This window comes from Oryzias latipes, chromosome 18 (genome assembly GCF_002234675.1).
Source record: "Oryzias latipes chromosome 18, ASM223467v1".
Lineage (NCBI taxonomy): Eukaryota > Metazoa > Chordata > Actinopteri > Beloniformes > Adrianichthyidae > Oryzias > Oryzias latipes.
This window is the reverse complement of record NC_019876.2, coordinates 23,058,974-23,078,087: the sequence shown is the minus strand read 5'-3', so window position 1 is coordinate 23,078,087 and position 19,114 is coordinate 23,058,974. Positions and strand designations below refer to the sequence as shown.

At 39.6% G+C, this 19,114-nt stretch overlaps 1 protein-coding gene across 2 annotated transcripts; it reads left to right on the top strand.

Annotated features, from left to right (window-relative positions):
* The first annotated feature begins 288 nt into the window (after positions 1–288).
* Positions 289–18,408, top strand: LOC101155566 (solute carrier family 12 member 3). Of its 2 annotated transcripts, XM_004084309.4 has the most exons (28): positions 289–717; positions 1,160–1,331; positions 3,504–3,663; positions 4,665–4,799; positions 4,880–4,955; positions 6,515–6,610; positions 6,787–6,926; positions 7,537–7,647; positions 7,738–7,849; positions 9,058–9,188; positions 9,278–9,362; positions 9,492–9,649; positions 10,917–11,024; positions 11,189–11,312; positions 11,403–11,504; positions 11,721–11,876; positions 12,640–12,739; positions 12,840–12,951; positions 14,070–14,204; positions 14,318–14,424; positions 14,620–14,702; positions 14,791–14,868; positions 15,075–15,179; positions 15,291–15,402; positions 16,728–16,814; positions 17,035–17,170; positions 17,270–17,337; positions 17,464–18,408. In XM_004084309.4, exons 1-28 carry the CDS (start codon positions 630–632, stop codon positions 17,600–17,602), a joined length of 3,216 nt encoding a protein of 1,071 aa, XP_004084357.2. In that variant the 5' UTR covers positions 289–629; the 3' UTR covers positions 17,603–18,408. The 2 variants fall into 2 exon arrangements, with proteins under 2 accessions (XP_004084357.2, XP_023822140.1); XM_023966372.1 differs by lacking the exon at positions 289–717 and having other exon boundaries at positions 741–1,331.
* Positions 18,409–19,114: the final 706 nt, after the last annotated feature.

Sequence of the window (19,114 nt, the reverse complement as noted above, 5' to 3'; positions counted from 1 at the left end):
GTGCCTGCATACTATTTTTACCACGGTCACTGAGAAGAGAGCAGAGGCCTGTTCCTGTTTCTTATTGATGGAGAAAACACTGCTGTGTGATGTGTTGTCAACACCGCTAAAAAGAAAGTAGGCTGAGGAAGAGCTGCACTCCTGCTTTAAGTTAAAACACCTAAAAACATCTTTTTATCTACAGTGATCACTGACCTGACAAGCTTCATGAAGATTTTAAATAAATAAATAAAAGAGAAAAATAACAACTGACATTATTATAAGAATGTATTATGTTGGAGTAAAAAAAAAATCACTTTTTTAAAAGCTTTTTCCACAGTTTTCAGATGATATTTATGGGTTGTGTTGTCATGAGAATGACAACACAAAGTGTTGGTGACCAAACCTCTCTGTGATGAAACCAGCAGCTCAAATGGTAAACACCTTTCTTTTGGTTACTCCAAACTCTGATGCTGCACACACTTCCACTGTTGTGTGACAAAGATTTACTTTTCCAGAGGACACTTCTAGAAACCGCAGAAATGAAAATACTGGGGGCTTAAGATAGTGGGTTTGTGTGTGTGTGAGAGCGTGTTTGGTGTGAGTGTGTGGTGCAAGGGGGAGGGAGGAACATGAAGTGAAGGGAGGAGATGTTTCTTTCCTGCTACAGGTATAAATTACAGGGCTTTTGCTCTTTGATCCTACATATTTCACCTGCAGGCAGCATCACATTGAATTGTAAGTATTTCATTCTTTTTCTTTCATTTATCTTTTTTATTTAAATGAAAATGTACTAAATCCTCGGGATGCAAGAATTAAAATAAAGCTGATTTACTTTATCGTAATCTAAAAAAAAACAAAAAGCTTGTTAAATTTAACATAAACCTTTGCCCTATAATCATCCTATATTAGTTCCCTGTCTCCAATTTTTAAAATTTAACAAAACACAAAGCATATATTTTTTTTCAGCTATTTTTCTTTAAGAGTTATTTTGCTTATAATGATTTTGACACTAGTGCTTTCAGCCAAATGCATATAAACATTTAGAACATACCATTGTATACACACCATACCATCTTGTGCTTTGTTATTTTAACAAATGTATCATGATGTTGGTAATAAAACAGGGAAACGGGGATAAAGGTGTAATACTGGGCTGTTTCTCCTGTGTTCCCTGGAGCTCGACCCTCACAGATGGGGCAGATCACTTCCAAGCAGAATGTGCTGCCTCGGACCGTCCGCTTCTCGAGCCACGAGGAAGGCCCCCCCAGATACTCCCCGCATCATTTCAATGGCAGGAATCCAAATTTGCGCACCAATCCCACCGCCATCGTCTCAGACGAGGACTCCAGGTTCGTTTTCAACACCACACAGCTTTCAAAGGAGCTGCTCTACTTTATCTCAACATCGTTCTGTTTCTGTGGATTGGAATTGTTTCAAAAATAAAATACAACTTTTTACTTTAAAAGCACATTATCAAATGTGGCCAAATTGAAATTTTTTGCGTTTGTTCAGATGATCTCAGGGTTAGAACAAAGAAATAAAAAAAATTCCAGCAACGGTCTACAGGAAGTGAGAGCGGCTGCAAAATCAGGCGTTTTCCTGTCTTTCACTCAGCTGTGGAAAGCAGACCCTGAAGGACAGCTGATGGTTCCAGGCCTAAACAACAAAGAGCTTAAAGAAACTCTATAGAAATTTGAAAAAGCTTCAGGTAGCATTGATTGGTTCTTTAGCGCCCCCCTCCCCCTACGCTTTAACTGCATCATAGCTTTATTCGTAAATGATATTGAAATGGTGGAAAAAGTCATTTTTGAGAAAAACAGTGGAGTGGGTGGGCCTCAAAAAGCTTCCCAGTTTAGGGATTTCAGATTGCTTGATTACATCCAACATTCTAAGGTTTTAGTCTTTACATCTCTCATACCGACTTTATCCGCCTCAACAAAAACATGTACATTAGGCATGCAACCTCGATTTTTGGGTCACGGTTTTGTTTAGCACAATGATTGTTTGACGCACTTTTCGGTTTCATGGCACAGCATTCAGTTTAGTTTGGTCGAGAAGTTTGGCATCCCTAATCTACTTTAGCTCCGCCCCTATTTCATTTAAAATTTTGCAGCCCACAAGCAGGCGCAGCTTCTGTAATGAAGGCACAGCCAAAGAGTTGCTGTTGATATGAACAACAGCCAGTAGGGTGGATGATCCGTCTGTGTGTGCACGGCCACCGAGCATCACAACCAAAAGACTTTTATTGATGAGGAAGACGTGCTGACAAAAACTTTTGATGACACAGAAACAATGAGATATCCTTGATGTTTCAGGCCCAAGCAAAGATTCTAAATGCAAAGTTCTATGAGTGAGCAGCATGACCTTTAACATAGAGAGAGCAGACATTAGACCCGTCCACCTGTCCTTTGACCAAAGTCGGACTTGCTGTGACCTAAAACCAGCATGAAGCTCCTAAAGCTGGTTTAGACTTGAAGTCAGTCTGTCTGAGTTGATGCTTTTTGCATTTCTGTTTTAGAAAGGTTCTTATTAAAGAGAGGTGTCATCTCTAAAAGTAGGAGAATTGCCAAATAACAAATAGCATGTTTGTCAAATGTAGTCAAAGACGCCATTTATACCCCCCCCCCCCCCCCCCCACTAATCATCCTGATGACATCAACTTTTAACTCTATCTTTGACTTTGCCAATAAGGTTTGGTGAGTCACCTCAAAACATGTTTTGTTGTTCATTTCACAGGACCCGGTAAAAGATTTGATAGTCATCCTTGCGATCCTTACATCCTCATCTACAGGATCGCTCACATCTCAGGCCTTTTGATGCACATGCACCAAACTCTGTGTGCAAAGCTGCATTAGAACAAGCAACAGACTTAAACACATCTTTGCTCTCCCTGAGTGAGCTTGATCCTTCAAATGTCACTGATGATTCACATTTCTTTTGCATCGATACTTCAAAAGGTCACTTCAGATTCACAGTCCACACAGCCAACACCCAGAAATACAAAGCAGAGCAAACATTTTAGGTGCAGCTGCTCAAACTGTCCTTTAATGACTACAGTTTACTGTCAAAATTTCATTACAACATTGTGATTTAAAAAAAAAAAAAATTGGCCTGGGTGAAACACGCCTTCGACCCACAGCAGCTTGGTTGGTTCCAGCATCTCGAGCCAAACAGATGGATTATTTGTACACAGTTGAACAGGATCATGGGGAAATTAGGATCACTGATTGGTTGTGAGGTTGAACTTCTGCAGTGATGAAGGGGAGTTTAAATCTTATAAAAGCAGTCATCCTTTCCAGTCAGTCACAGGCTGTTGATGATTTCAAGCAAAACACTGTTTCACAGTGAAAATTATTGTGAAAGAGCAGACGGCAAACTATATTTTTCCTCAGGTGGGGTTTTACTGAGTGAACTCAGTCACAGTTCTCACAGTTCACAGTGCTGCTCTTCTACATCTTTGTGTGTTATCGTCCTCACACGTTGCTTGAGTTGGTGATTCGAGGGGATTTTGTTGTCTGCAGCAGCACAGCAGATCGGCGGGGATCGCGGGCGGAGCTGCGGCGCTCCTCCCTCTACAGCACCATCGACCTGGTTCCTCAGCTGGAGCATTATGCCAGCTCCATACCGCGCCAGCAAACAAGGAGCCGACCCTCCCTGGAGGTGCTGAGGAAGTCCTTTGAGGTGAGCTACAAGGATCCCCAGCGCTCTGCATCATCTGGTTTCCAAGGTTACCTCCCAGTTAGAGGCAGAACCTAACAGCAGGGAAGGAAAACTACACTACATATTTTATATTCAATGTAAACGTCATGCCTTAAAGACTCACTTTGAGGAAAATTGTGTTTTCAGTGTTTTTTACATGTTCTTGTGGCATTTTTCTGATTATAAAGGTCATATAACAGAAAAAATTATGCTTAAAATTTCCTTTCTGAGTATTTCCTTATTCAAATTGTTGTGATTCAGGCACAGACAAAAAATACAGTTATAAAATCTTATAGCGGTAACATAGGTGCTGCACTTGGCAGGCCACAAGCTCCCCGCTCTGCTCCATTCTGATGCATCCACTTATAGACGACTAGATCCATGTACGTCTTTGTTTATCTGACCTGGAATCTGGCTTAAAACTGTTTGGCTGGATAGCTCCAATATTACTCGCAACTTTTGTTGGACCGTAAATGTTCAGTTAGGGTTGTGAGGGGCTGTAAGCTAGCGGGAGAGTGTTTAGACAGATGGATGGGGGGAAGTAAGGGTAGGCTTACTCTGAGACAACAGCTTTGCCCACAACTAAGAGGTACATTCCTTATGAACTCCTGCTGCTCGGCAGAAACTTAGACAGTTTTTTTTTTTTTTGCTTTTGGCTAAAAATATCACAAAATAAAAGCCCATCGAGGATGCTTTTAAAAATAGATCAAAAGATTCTCAGAGAGAAACTTTAAGAACTTAAATAGTGCAGACTAATTCTTTTAAATACAGTTTAAAGATTTATATAACTAGAGATGATAATCTGAATTAATACCAATATGCTGGTCTTGAAGGCATAACATGATCATCTATTGCTCTGTTTTTTTATTAAAAAAAATATTAAGACTCTGCATAGACTATAGGATAAAACTGATTTAATCAATTTAAGACATTTTGTCATCTGCTGCCGAATATGATGACCTGGGATGTTGTGCTTTTGTCAGGATGTGGAAGGCAGCGTGGATGGAGAAACCACTCTAGGCTCAATCGGCCTCCCAGTTCCAGAAAATGAAAACGAAGAGTCTGAGAACACCAAGGAGAAGGCTCCGGTTCGGTTCGGCTGGATAGTTGGAGTGATGGTGAGCTTAGCTGCCAACACGTGAGTTTGACAAGTGTAGCTGCCAATGCATTATCACTCAGGTTTTAATCAAACTCTCAGGTGCGCTGCATGCTGAATATTTGGGGGGTCATCCTGTTCCTCCGCCTGTCATGGATCACCTCGCAGGCCGGTATTGGTGAGTCATCCCTTCATTCATTCTCTGCTCTCCAGCAGCTGCATTTCTGTCCTCTTATCTGCACTGATTAACTTGTTGGTTGATAAAGCCGCATGCACGTTCCTGCTGTTATCAACAGTCCAAACTGGAAATCTGAGGAAAGGAATTAGGAAGCAATGTTCTTTCAGCCAAACAAAAGGTCGACAAATTGCAGAAAAAAAGGAAGGAAGAAAAGCAAACTGAACTTTATGAAACATTAAAAGAAAACAGTCATTCGGGGCTTTAGGGGAAAAAAATATCTGCGATAATCTTGGGTTTCTATACTCAAACAAGCAGGACTAACTGTTATCTTATAGGAAAGCAGCCATTCTGGATAATACTGCAGAGGTTTATTTAATCCTACTCTTGAAAAGTGATAAAAGTTGTTTTTTCATGCTGGATCAAGGCTTTAAGATATTTCTGAGGAAGAAATAAGCAGACTAACCTGCAGCCAGTCTGTATGTTTGATTCTGTTAAAGTGACACTAAAGCTTTCATGAACAGGAACTCACTGTGACGATCCCTGTAGCTCTGGATATCACGCAGAATGCTTGCATTGGCATAAAAAGAAACAAATCATCCAAAAAGCTCTTAAACTACGTTTACACCAGGGATTTGAAGCACGTTCAAGAACACGCTGAATGCATGTCCGCCACCTACAGCTGGAGGAGCCTTGGTGCCAAATGTCGAAATGATGTAAATCTGCTGAATCTTGCTCCAGGCTTTGTTTTTCACAGCTCTGTTCCGATATATGAAAGACCTGGTGTCATAGAATTCCAGCTGGGCACAAACTGCAATTATTTATTTCTCCTTCATCATCAATTTTCAAATGGTTGATACTTCCATTACTAACAAAGCCAAGACCCTGATTGGTCAGAATTCAATCTGGTATCATTTTCAACACGTGTTGCAATAGCCTGATAACGTTGGTAAAAACTTTTGTTGCTTTGCAGGTTTGAAAGGAGAAGCCCAAAACGCATGTTTATGGGACTTTTTCCCCCTTCCTTTCTTTATTAAGAAATAAAATACAGTCTCACTTTATTCACGTTTCAGATGTGGGCACATATCAATATGTGAGATAAAGCAAACAAATGCAATACAAAGAATAAATAAAACCCACTGATTTTACAGTTAAATACATATAGGTGGACCTGTTCATATACCGTTGAAATAATCAATAAATCTTTACATACTTTTTTATTATTAATGTTTTTATGACAAGTGGCGGTTAAAACGTGTGTTGTGTGAATGTAGTGAATGTAGCTTAAGATGCAAAAAAAATAAAGTTAGAAAAAGGTTTGGTCTTTGGACACGTTGAAGAGAATGGATCATCAGGCTATGACATCATCTGAATAAAATGTGCTTGGAAATGTTTTTTGTTTTTTTTCTTTCCCTTGATATCTGAGGTTGATCAATCCATTTAGCATATAAGGACTTCATCCATAATTCCTAATCCTCTTGTGAAGTTTGTTGGGTTGAAGTATATTTTTTGTGGCTGCAGCAACTCCTATTTGACGTCTAGTTTCATTTTTTTGCTGCCAGTGTTGACGTGTGTGATCATCCTCATGTCTGTGGTGGTAACCTCCGTGACGGCGCTCTCCATCTCTGCCATCGCCACCAACGGCAGGGTCGTTTCAGGTCAGTTTCTCCTCAAACTCAATGTGTGATGCTTCTACTCAACACATCTCAGCTCTTTTCTTTTTCTTTTGGGTTAATGTTGTTTCAGACATTTCATTAAGTTTCATTACATCTACAGTCATTTTGATGTGACAGCATTTTTGGGTACTAAAAGCCTCGATGGTGTTCTTTTCCAGGTGGAGCGTATTTCATGATCTCTCGAACTCTGGGTCCAGAGATCGGAGGACCAATCGGGGTGGTCTTCTCCTTCGCCAACGCCCTTGCTTGTGCGCTCAACACTGTTGGCTTTGCAGAAGTGGTTCGTGATCTGATGCAGGTACATAATTCTTTTAGAAATATTGGAAACTTCAAATGGCTTCAAAACTTCAAATCACCCTTGAGTTGCCATTCATTTGATTATTTATTCCCAAAGAGTCAAACTGTTTCTGATCCTTAGAGATATTTCTTTACAACTTCTAAATTAATGATCATTCTAAAAATAAAATACCAATGTATTCGAAAATGGAGGCAAACTCACAACAAAGAAGGAAACTAGTTCCAAAGGAGCAAAATGAACACCAATGATGAGTTACCTTTCTTTTTTTTTTTTGGAATGAACCCTAGCTTCTATGAATTGATATTTATGCCTACACATTGCAAAAAAACTTTCTAAGTATAAAATGAAAATATTAAATATTTGTTAAAAAAATATTTTTTGAAAGCAAAAAAAAAAAGTTTTTTAAAGCAAATATTAAATATTTTCATTTGCTACTTAGAAAGTTTTGTCTGCAATATTTTGGCATAAATATTACTTCATTAGCTTCCTGCTTTTCCAGTGATCAGCCTTTTTCTCACAGTCACATCTCTTGTATTCCACCATAGAATCTAAAAATGCAGGGAGCACAAAGTTCCTACTCAATCTCTCATGTGTTGCTTTTGTGTGTCAGGAGTTTAACGTTGTCATGGTTGATTCAGTCAACGATGTTCGCATCGTGGGCGTCATCACTGTGACAGTCCTTCTGCTCATCTCACTGGCTGGAATGGAGTGGGAGTCCAAAGTAAGCTTATCCAAACACCTTTATCATATTAATTGCTAACTTTTTACCCATTACGTATCCCGTTCATTTATTTATTTTTATTTGTCTCAGACTCAGATTTTATTCTTCTTGGTTCTGTTGGTGTCCTTTGCCAATTACTTTGTGGGAACGTTTATCCCTCCTAAAAGTGAAGACCAAGCTGTCGGAATCTTTGGATACAGAGGTATAGCACCTTCCTAAAACATGAAACTTAAAAAGTGACAGTGTCATCGACAGGTTTTTTGAAACAAACCACATTTTTAGGAAAAATAACAAAACTACTGCATCACAGAGTTGAAACAACCAACAATGAATCCAACCAGCAAAACTTTTTAGTTGCATGATTGTCACTGAAGAAGTACAACAGGAAGCCAGATAATATCTATAATTACCTAAAAGACAACTTATCAACTCTGTGTATGCAATTGATCAAACTACTAATAAATCAGTCATTTCATAATTATAAAGCCTATTTGGCCAATAAATAAGATCAAACTTAAAAAAAATGTCTGTTTGTGGTTGGATGTATGGATGGATGTTTGGTTGGATGGATGTATGGATGGATGGACGGATGGATGGATGGATGGATGGATGGATGGATGGATGGATGGATGGATGGATGGATGGATGGATGCATGGATGGATGGATGGATGGATGGATGGATGGATGGATGTATGTATGGATGTTTGGTTGGATGTATGTATGGATGCATGTATGGATGGATGGATGGATGGATGGATGGATGCATGGATGGATGGATGCATGGATGGATGGATGGATGGATGGATGTTTGGATGCATGTATGGATGGATGGATGGATGTATGGATGGATGTATGGATGGATGTTTGGTTGGATGGATGGATGGATGGATGGACGGATGGATGTATGGATGTTTGGTTGGATGTATGTATGGATGCATGTATGGATGGATGGATGGATGTATGGATGGATGTATGGATGGATGTTTGGTTGGATGTATGGATGGATGGATGGATGCATGGATGGATGGATGGATGGATGGATGGATGGATGGATGGATGGATGGATGGATGGATGTTTGGTTGGATGTATGGATGGATGGATGGATGTATGGATGGATGGATGTTTGGTTGGATGTATGGATGGATGGATGGATGTATGGATGGATGTTTGGTTGGATGTATGGATGGATGGATGTATGGATGGATAGATTGAACCATCTAGATTGTAACTGGTTTTCAGTCATAACATGAAAAGTTTGAGGCTCCATTTTAGACTTAGTGGTTTTGTGACTTTGTGGTTTAATTTCAAGCATTGCTTGAGTATTATCTGTTAAAAACAAGAATAAGTACACCCATAAAATAATGTTTTTTTTTATTTTATTTTTTTTACTAATTTCCGTTGTTTACAGGAGATATCTTTGTAGAAAACCTGACGCCAAACTGGAGAGGGCCTCAAGGAAGCTTCTTCCAGATGTTTGCCATTTTCTTTCCAGCTGCCATTGGAATCTTGTCAGGTGCTAACATCTCTGGAGATCTTAAAGTATGTTGAGAGGAACATCATTAAAATCCAAATTTTTCCAACTAAAGCTGCTGCCCACAAAACAGGATGTTCACTGATTCTCCTTGCAGGACCCAGCCGTTGCCATCCCCAAGGGAACACTAATGGCTATTTTTTGGACAACAGTTAGTTACCTAGGGATTACTGTAACTGTTGGTGAGTTGAATGTTCAGTGAACCTTTGATTGAACTCGTATCCATGTAAAATTGTATGTTTTGAAATCAAGTGAGACTATGACATAAGGCAATCCATCTGAGATGTTTTACCTCACTCATTCTCCTCCAGGAGCGTGTGTGGTGCGAGACGCCTCTGGAAACATGAGTGACATCATTACTGGAAACAACACTGACGGTTGCATGGGACTGGCGTGCAAACTGGGCTGGAACTTCACTGACTGCTTACAAACCCAGTCGTGTCAGTTCGGGCTGGCAAACAGTGTGAAGGTGACCTGAACAGGACTAGTTAGCACAGGGAATGACCATAATGACACCAAGGGAATTGACCTGAAAGTCCAGAGTCACTCAAGGCAAACAAAATCATATAAAAACAGGCAGGGTGAGAGGAACGTCCTTTAGACACCCCGTGTAGATAGGAATTTAAGAATTTTACACAAATTCACATGAAGCAGGTGGAAAACATGGACAATCCCAGTGATATGTCTCAGAGATTACTGGAGAGAAGAACATAACACAGAACCCCTTACTAAACAAACAGAGAATTAAGAGCTAATCAGAGACCCTCCAGTGTGCTTTTGGAGGAAACAGGGAGTGAAGGCTGAATGTGTTGTATGTGATGACTGTGACTTGGAAATGTTCCAACCTTTCAACCTATAGATTTATAGATCTATAGGTTCCATAAGGGAAGCCTCTGCATCTTAAGGGGAGCACAGTTGTATCTTGTAGTTCCCTTTTGGATCGGGAGGCCACCTCAAAGGACATCATTGTAAATGTAAATACGATTGTCATGCATGTGCTAGGCGTACGGTGAAGTATTTGTAAGGCCAATGGAAGTTGTTTGTACTTATGACATATGGGGGATGCTGTCGTATGGTGCCTTTATGCCACACTCCAGTACTGGCCCCTGGTTGACCGCCTGTGAATGCCACAGGCATGCTAGTGCTATGCTGGTGCCTAGGACTCCCCATATGGATGCCCACTATACTCTGATTGTCTAATTTCCTAATTTCTAGGAGTCAGGCTGTCCACAAGAAGCACACAAGGACATACAACAGCACTTATAAACTCCTTGCACAGTCTGCAGGACTTGGAGGGTCAAAAAAAAAAGAACACTCCGTAGGAAATGACTGTATCTCACCTAGTTCAGCCTTACTGACCCTTGCATGCTGTATAAGTGTTAACAACAACCTGTTGCTCACATCACGCCTGTAAGCAAAAAGGTGCATGAACATTTTTTGGTCTACCAACACTGAGTGGTGTATGATCTTGATATTTTGTGTGTGCCACCAGCATGTCCCGTACAGGTTTACCTATTTTCCGCCTGTATCCAGCCATGAGGGCAGTTGTGATCAAAGCTTTAAAGTGATGATACTAAAAAATAGGGGAGAAAACAGAACTGGAAAACTCCCAGCTCCTAATCTATCAAATTGTGTCAAATCCATATTGATCAGAATTTTAAGACCCCGAGTTATGATTGGTGATACCCTGTGATAACTTCTTATACTTTATTCCTAACTAAGAATTTTCCACCCAGGTTCTGGGACAGGTCTCTGGGTTCTACTACCTCATCACTGCTGGAGTTTTTGCTGCCAGTTTGTCTTCTGCTCTTGGATTTCTCGTCTCCGCTCCTAAAGTGTTTCAGGTGAGATGGCAATTAAGGGGAAAAATAAACAACATTAACATTTGAGAGAATATTTTTCTTCTACCAAAGAGACAAAGTCAGCATATCTGTCAGACAGTAAATATGATCAATATTTTTGAGTTGAACATGAGTTCTAATCCTTCTACCTCTATGTTTCATTTCAGTGTTTGTGCAATGACAAAATCTACCCATACATCATATTCTTTGCAAAGGGTTATGGGAAAAATAACGAGCCACTTCGGGCCTATGTGCTCTGCTACCTGATTGCTGTGGCCTTCATCCTCATTGGTGCATCTCACTCGGAGTCTTCGTAGCTATACCTGACGGGATGGGTTTATTGAAACTGATCTTTGTTTTTGACTCTATTTGCTTCTACAGCTGAGCTGAACACCATTGCAGCCTTGATCTCAAACTTCTTCCTGTGCTCCTACTGTCTGATAAACTTCAGCTGCTTTCATGCCTCCATCATGAACTCCCCAGGTAAAAGACTTACTCCCCCTTTGTTGTAAAAGTGTGGCTTAGAGTGCATTAAAAGCAATTCAGCTGTTTTACCATGGTTGTCAAAAGTAGTGCTGCTGTTTCTGAAGATTGAACTTCAGTTTTTTTTTTTTAAGTGAAGTGAATGTGCATTACCCCCACCAGACGAGATAAGGACCAAAAATCCAATGTGTGTTTTTTTTTTTTTTTTTACTTTAGGATGGAGGCCGTCATTTCACTACTACAGCAAGTGGACGGCTCTGTTCGGGGCTGTGATCTCTGTGGTTTTGATGTTTCTGTTCACATGGTGGGCCGCTCTGGTCACTTTCTGCATCATCTTCTTCCTGTTTGGATACGTCAACTACAACAAACCAAGTACGTACTTTAGGAGTACTTTTGGGGCATACAAATCCACTTTTTTACTATCTATATTCTTAAAAGTAGAAAATCAAACAGCACAAATTTCATTCAAAACTTTCTATAATATTTGACTGACCAATATTCAAAATAAATTTACGGTCAATGAGAAGTTCCATAGTCTGTGGGGAGACAGTAATTTGAAACTGCGTTTGGTTTGAACCAATCGGAAAGATTTTTGTGTGTCTGTGTGTGTGGTGAAAACAAGGAATGACTTGGGACACGAACACAAACAGACAAAATGTTCAAAACACTTTATAAAAAATTGCTTGGTCACAGTATTTTGGGTATGGATACATTTGATTGGTATATTGGTATTTGGGAGTATGGGGATGGTGATGATAGTGGTGATAAGCATTGACAAATTGTATTTTATTTGTATAATTTTTTATGGTGAGGGTTTTATGTTGATGTAGATTTAGTTATACGTGCATAAAAAGCATAAAAAAGCTTCTGCCCACTCTCTTTCCAATATGCCCAAACTGCCATGTTAGAAATATTTTTCATTAATTTCAAACATTCTTGTTATTGTTGTTGTTTAAGCTCTGTAAAAAAATTCTTCTGTCTTCACTTTTTTCATTTACATGTTGGAAATAAATAAATAAATAAAAAACAATCCAGTATTTACTTAAATACATTTGTATCATACATTATTATCCCTGATGAATTTTTTTTGAAAAATAAAAAACGTGTAATTTTCAGATTTTGCATTTTCCTCCAGAGATAAATTGGGGTTCATCAGTTCAAGCAGGCACATACAACATGGCTTTGTCGTACTCTGTCTCTCTGACCAATGTGGAGGATCACGTGAAGAACTTTAGGTGAGTCTCTGCACAAATGACTTCACATAAAACCTTAGTTAATATATATATATTTACAATGTTTACATTATTTTTGAGTTAATGTAATCTTTTTTCTTAGGCCTCAGTGTCTGGTCTTGACTGGACCGCCAAACCAGCGACCCGCTCTGGTTGATTTTGTTGGCTGCTTCACAAAACACATCAGCCTCATGATCTGTGGAGACATCATCATGGTTTGTTTGCTTATCCTGTCTTTGATGTTGTCCTTGGACATTTTTGATCATTGTTTGAGGTTTATTCACAGTGAAAGGGCTGATTAATCTGACAGATGTGAAAGCTCAACTAAACTCTAAAGCAATCCAGAGAACTCTGGCTCTCTTAATCCAGGGGTGGGTAAACTATGGCCTGGGGGCCAAATGCTGGTGGTTAAACTATTTAATCTGGCCTTTGTAGCTGGTATAAATTATATTGGTAATCCTTATTAATGTTTAATTTTTCCCTTTAATTCTGGTGTCTACAAATATAGTTGTTGAGGTGCAGATTGTTATTTTGAATTCACGTGTTAATGGAGGATTTCTTTTTCTGATGTTCATGTGTGTTTTTCAAGTTGAAAAGTCATTTTTCTGATTATTCCAACACCACATGAATGCAGCATTTCTCTAAGTTTGCATTTTTCCTTGAGGGGTATCAACCCATTGGTGCATCTAGCACTTAAATGAGTATGAAGGCCACGGTATCTATCTATCTATCTATCTATCTATCTATCTATCTATCTATCTATCTATCTATCTATCTATCTATCTATCTATCTATCTATCTATCTATCTATCTATCTATCTATCTATCTATCTATCTATCCATCTATCCATCTATCTATCTATCTATCTATCTATCTATCTATCTATCTATCTATCTATCTATCTATCTATCTATCTATCTATCTAAATATAATAAGTTTTCTGTCAAATTTAAAGTGTGCTTTTGTTATTTACTTCTCTTTTGTGGTGGATTTCCAAAAGACTTTACGCATCTGCTCCTGGTCCGGTCCTTACATCAAATTTTAAAACGTTTGCCCACCCCGTCTTAATCACTAGAAGATGTGATCCACTTAATTTTGAACAAAGACAGAATTTTTAAAGACTAAAATAAAAAAATCAACAACTGTCCACAGGGTGTAATTTGTCATTTAATGGTGAAACAAATGTCTCAGGAATAAATGAGGAGCAGTGAGGAGTTTTGGTCCATTCCAGTCTTTGCATCCCTCCTGACCTGAGAGGTTTTATGCTTCTATAGTTTGTCTTTAGAAGCAATTTTGTTTCCTTAATAAAAAGGATTTTTCTGATTCTATCAGGAGCAGGACAGAAAGACTCGACCAAACAACACCACAGACGTGTTGGTGAAGTGGCTGAACAAGAGGAAGGTGAGATCCTTCTACACTCCTTTCACCGGAGACAACCTGAGGACTGGAGCTCATCATCTGTTACAGGTACATCCAGATAGTGTTCGCAGAGCAGTAGTAGTAGTAGGGTTTTATGATCAGGCTTCACATTGATCCAGGAGTTTTGGAAGTTTCTTTGTCATCTCTTTTGTGTGTTAAAGGCTTCTGGACTTGGCAAGTTAAAACCCAACACTCTGGTTCTGGGCTTTAAGGCAAACTGGAGGGACAGCGCCCCAGAGACCATCGAGGATTATATCAACACCATTTAGTGAGTCTCTCAAAGCTCGAAATGAATCATTTGAAAGCAGAAACTGACAATAATCAGGAGGCTTCTTTGACTTTGAAATGTCTGACTACAACAAAAATGATTAAAAAAATAATTTTAGTAAAGAAATAATTTTATGATGAAAGAACAATTTTGTATCTCACTTTGAAAATATTTATTTTCCTTCCTGTTCTCCAGTGACTCCTTTGACTCCAATTACTGTTTGTGCATCTTGAGGATGATGGACGGCCTGGACGTCACTGCTGACTTGGATTTTAAAGGTGACGCTCAGAAATGATTACCGGTACATTTCTTCAGAATTTGACACTTTGATCTAAAAATTAAGAGAAGATGATGTTACACCTTCAGTGAACGATGGCTTTGAACCTGATGAACCTGAAGAACCTGTGGAACACGATGACCAGCATAGTAATGATGAAGACCCAGGTGAGAGCTGACTCCTCCCACTTATCCAGGTTACAGATCAGACTGACTGAGGTTATATACCTGTGGATCTGGGATGGATTTAAGGGAGTGAGGAGACTACAGAGGTTGGAAACATTACTGATAAATTTTGGGTTGAACTCTGAAGAGTAAGATTTTGTAAAAGCTCAGTTGGACTCAACAGAGTCAGGATTGTCTTCTTCTTGCAGACGCTGACATGTCTGATGAAGACAACAGCGATCAGATCAAGACTGTGTTCCAGAACGATCAGGGCAAAAAGACCATTGATGTCTACTGGATAGCTGATGATGGAGGTGAGTCTGACAGGGAGTTAGGAGCTGTCAGGATTTCACACTTTCCTCACACAGAGACAAACATCCATTAAAGTTTGATTTCACTTTAAAGACGTTTCTCCTCATTTAAAGGTTTGACTTTACTGGTGCCCTACCTGCTGACCAGGAGGAAACGCTGGCACCGCTGCAAGGTCAGAATCTTCATCGTGGGAGACGAACAAAACGAGGAGGAGGGCCGCAAGGAGTGAGTCCTCCTGTTCATAAACGCTGACAGTTATGTTGGAAAAATGAGAAAAACATTTGGGAAGGTGCTCGAGTTTCATTGAGTCATTTGTCTTGGTACCTTGCACAGCACAACCAAAAGAAGAAAATGTTTTTTCCACAACAGTGACTGAACATACTTTAAATTCCTGCATCAGAAGAAACACAGATAATACAATTTTCAGGAGATAGATAGAAAGGCCAAAACAAAAACATTTAAAAATACAACTTGTGTCCCTAAAAGTGAATCTAAGACTTTCAACCTGTCTGTCAAGTGGGCCATACCAGTAATATAATAGCAAAATAACCTATAGTCAGCTTGTTTTTTGTAGCTTTGTGTCTGTTCTGTTTTTTTTTCTCAGTTGGAAAAAAATCCCTTAACCAACATAGTAGCCTAATCACTTATTATAACACAATAATTCACAGAGGGCAATGGATTTAAAATAAAATGGACTTAAAAAAGTTGGTTTATTCAATTTTATACAGACTAAATGTTTTACATCTGACACTGAAGCCATCCCGATTGTAAACTTATGAAAGGGCTACGGAAAAAAATAAATAAAACACTCAATTCAACTAAATGTAACTTGCAAACATTTGTGAACATAACAAGAATTTAACCTCCCTTTTTCTCCTGAAACTTCACCAGGCCATCAATATCAGGATTCAAATCCTGTGCAGCAACACATTTTCCCATTCATTCAAGTGTGTAAAAGACAATGAAATGTCCAAAAATCTTTTCCTATGTTGGCTGCCTGAATTTTGTGCCAACACCTGCCTTCTTTCTGACCTTTGATGGGGCTCCATCTGTGGCCAGACTGACATCATATGACCAGTTCACTCCAACATTGTCCAGCGCAGTAACTAGAGAGCTGACTATGTAACTAGAGAGCTGACTATGTAACTAGAGAGCTGACTATGTAACTAGAGAGCTGTTGTGTCCATCATAGGAATCAACCCAAGAAACTCAGCTGACAGTCTCATCACCACGTCTAATGAATATGCACCGCTGTGCAATATCTGTGATGTTGGTGTTTCATCAACACCATCCGAAAATGCAATAAATGACAGGATTCTGTATTTTATTTGGCTGCCCAAGTCTTCTAAGAGATATTGTATCTGGAATCGATCCTTGACAGACTTCTGTCAAGGATTTGGCAATTGGGTTGTCACACCTGATAATTTTTATAGCAACTTAACAGCGGGAAGGCTCCCGAGGAACCTAGATGTGGAACGTGCTTGCAAAGATATGGGCTATGTCTGAATTCCTACCCTAATCCCTGACATGATCTGTGATGTTTTTCTCAGGATGATCGCTCTGCTGAAGCGTTTCCGTCTGGATGTTAATGATGTCATCGTCATGACGGACAGTGAGAAGCGTCCTCAAGCTAAGAGGTGTTGGGCACACTGAGCACAAACACACAAAATCAAACACATTTCAAGTTTCCAAGAAGAACATTTTTCACCAAAAGCTACAGAAACTTTTGTCCTATAGTGTTTAAACATTTAGAAATTCACACCAGGACAAATAAGTTCAAATAAAACAGCAGCCATTGTTATTTTCTCCGGTTTAAAGGAAATTGTCTTCTTTCTCTCTGGTGCTTTTGTTCTCCAGCTTGACCCGGTTTGTGGACAGCATCGCCCCCTTCAGGCTGTATGATGAACAGCAGGAAGGCGTTTCAGTGCAGGAGCTGAGACAGAACGCCCCATGGAAAATATCTGACAAAGAGTTTGAAGTGTTCAGGCTAAAGGTGAGTTTGTCTGTGTCCAAAGTTAACGTGTTCATGGCGTTACTCTCATGCGTGTTCTTTCTTTTTTGAATCACTTCCTTCACTGCTCTCCTTCTGTAGTCTGAGAGGAAGATCAGGCTGAATGAAATCATCCGCAAGAACTCACAACACACTGCTCTGGTGCTCGTGTAAGTTTACTGTTTACTGAACACAAAGTAACCTTCACAAACACAGACAAGTGACAAGTTAAGGAGTCAAATCTTTGTTTGCATGTCAACAGATAGTACTTGTTGTTGATGGAAATGTGTTTTCAGGAGCCTCCCTGTGCCGCACAGAGACTGCCCCAGCTCTCTGTACATGGCCTGGCTGGACACTTTGACCTACGGCCTTCACTGCCCCGCCGTGCTCATACGAGGAAACCAGCAGAACGTCCTGACTTTCTACTGCCAGTAAACCCTGAGGAGAAATCAGTTCTGAAGGAGCATGTGACTAAAACAAAACTGACATCCTGAGAACAGCAGCTGTATGAGCAGAACTAAAGATTTTGAAGAGTAAGATCATATTTTCATACTTTTACAAACCTATTGGACACAAAAGAAGCAAACAAGCTCTGCTCAACTAAAGCATTTAGTGATTACAGAAGAAACTTAGAAATGAACCAGATGGGAACTTTCTTCTTATCTTTGGGCACTACGGCTTCCTCCAAAAACAGTCCCAAAAACATACTGCATAGGTTGATTGGTTACTCTGAAGTGTCCTTAGGTGTGCATGTGGGAGAGCTCACGTGCACTGCGACAGTCTGGCAACCTGTACAGGCTGTATCCAGCCTTCGCCCAACAGTAGCTGGGACAGGCTCCGGCATCCCCGTGACCCAAAATGGATTTGGTGGGCTACGAAAATGGATGGATGGATAAACAAGACAAAAAAAACGTTTTTTTATGCGTAAAATTCTTTGCACTTCAACTCCAAGAGGGGTAATGCAGAGCATCAAGTGAGCCTGCGGATACTTTGAGGGAACTAAAGGATGTTCTTACTCTAAAAAAGGGTTCAATTTACAGCTGCATGAGAAAAATGGCACAATAATGATCTCATGAAAAGGTTATTATAGTCATGTGCTGATAAAAAAAAAAAAAAAGTTCCCCGACTTTTGTAGTTCTGTTGTAACCCTTCTGCTATCCTAGGCACTTTACCATTGGGAGTTGGGTCATCTAGACCCACTAGACAGTGCTTTAAACCTTTTTTCTTCAATGATTTGTGAACCTCACTGGTGTTGATGGATTACATGAAATCTTTCCACCTTTATCCACCTTTGTCATGGTAGGGAGAACACGTCAATGTAAGGGTGGGGTCATAGGACAGCACAAGGGTTAAATACACAACAAGGATGTCCATGAATGGAGTGCCTGAAAACAACCTCAGTGGAAGAAGTTGTTGTAGTGAAGTCACAGACAAGAACTTGATGCTTGCGATGTTTCTCCATCCTTTCTGCAACCAAGAGAGATTTTTCAAGATTAAACAAAACACAAAGCAAGACTGATGGAAATGCGAGAACCGCTGTAAAACAGAGAATTTATGCTTAGGTAGGTTTTGCTTATAAAACCTAGACAATGGTTTTATAAGACAATGGCAGTGGTCACATTTTTTGATTTCTTGGATTCAGGGACGTCCGTCAGCTAAGAAATTTCTGGATGCATGTTAATTTACTGAGTACTTTTTAATCTATAATTCTGTAAACTTTTCTCTATCTGGACAAAAATGTCAGAATAAGTGTTTTCACTGAAAAGAAGTGTAAAAAAAGCTGATATTGTTTGAGAAACTGTAACAACGTATAACCACTAGAAATTAAGATCTGCAACTTTGCAGTCTTTGGAGTGCTTCTGTGAGCTTTTATTGCAGATCTGTACCCTATTGTAACTCCTGACAGAGGCCAGAGTTTTATTTTGAATTTGCTGATACAAAACCTTT

Excerpts from the sequence above, each read along its gene's own strand:
- LOC101155566 (XM_004084309.4), top strand. The coding sequence starts at position 630 with ATGTTTCTTTCCTGCTACAGGTATAAATTACAGGGCTTTTGCTCTTTG. Across the intron at positions 4,800-4,879 it reads GCTGGATAGTTGGAGTGATG|GTGCGCTGCATGCTGAATAT; the intron begins GTGAGCTTAGCT and ends TCAAACTCTCAG. Across the intron at positions 14,869-15,074 it reads TAGTAATGATGAAGACCCAG|ACGCTGACATGTCTGATGAA; the intron begins GTGAGAGCTGAC and ends TTCTTCTTGCAG.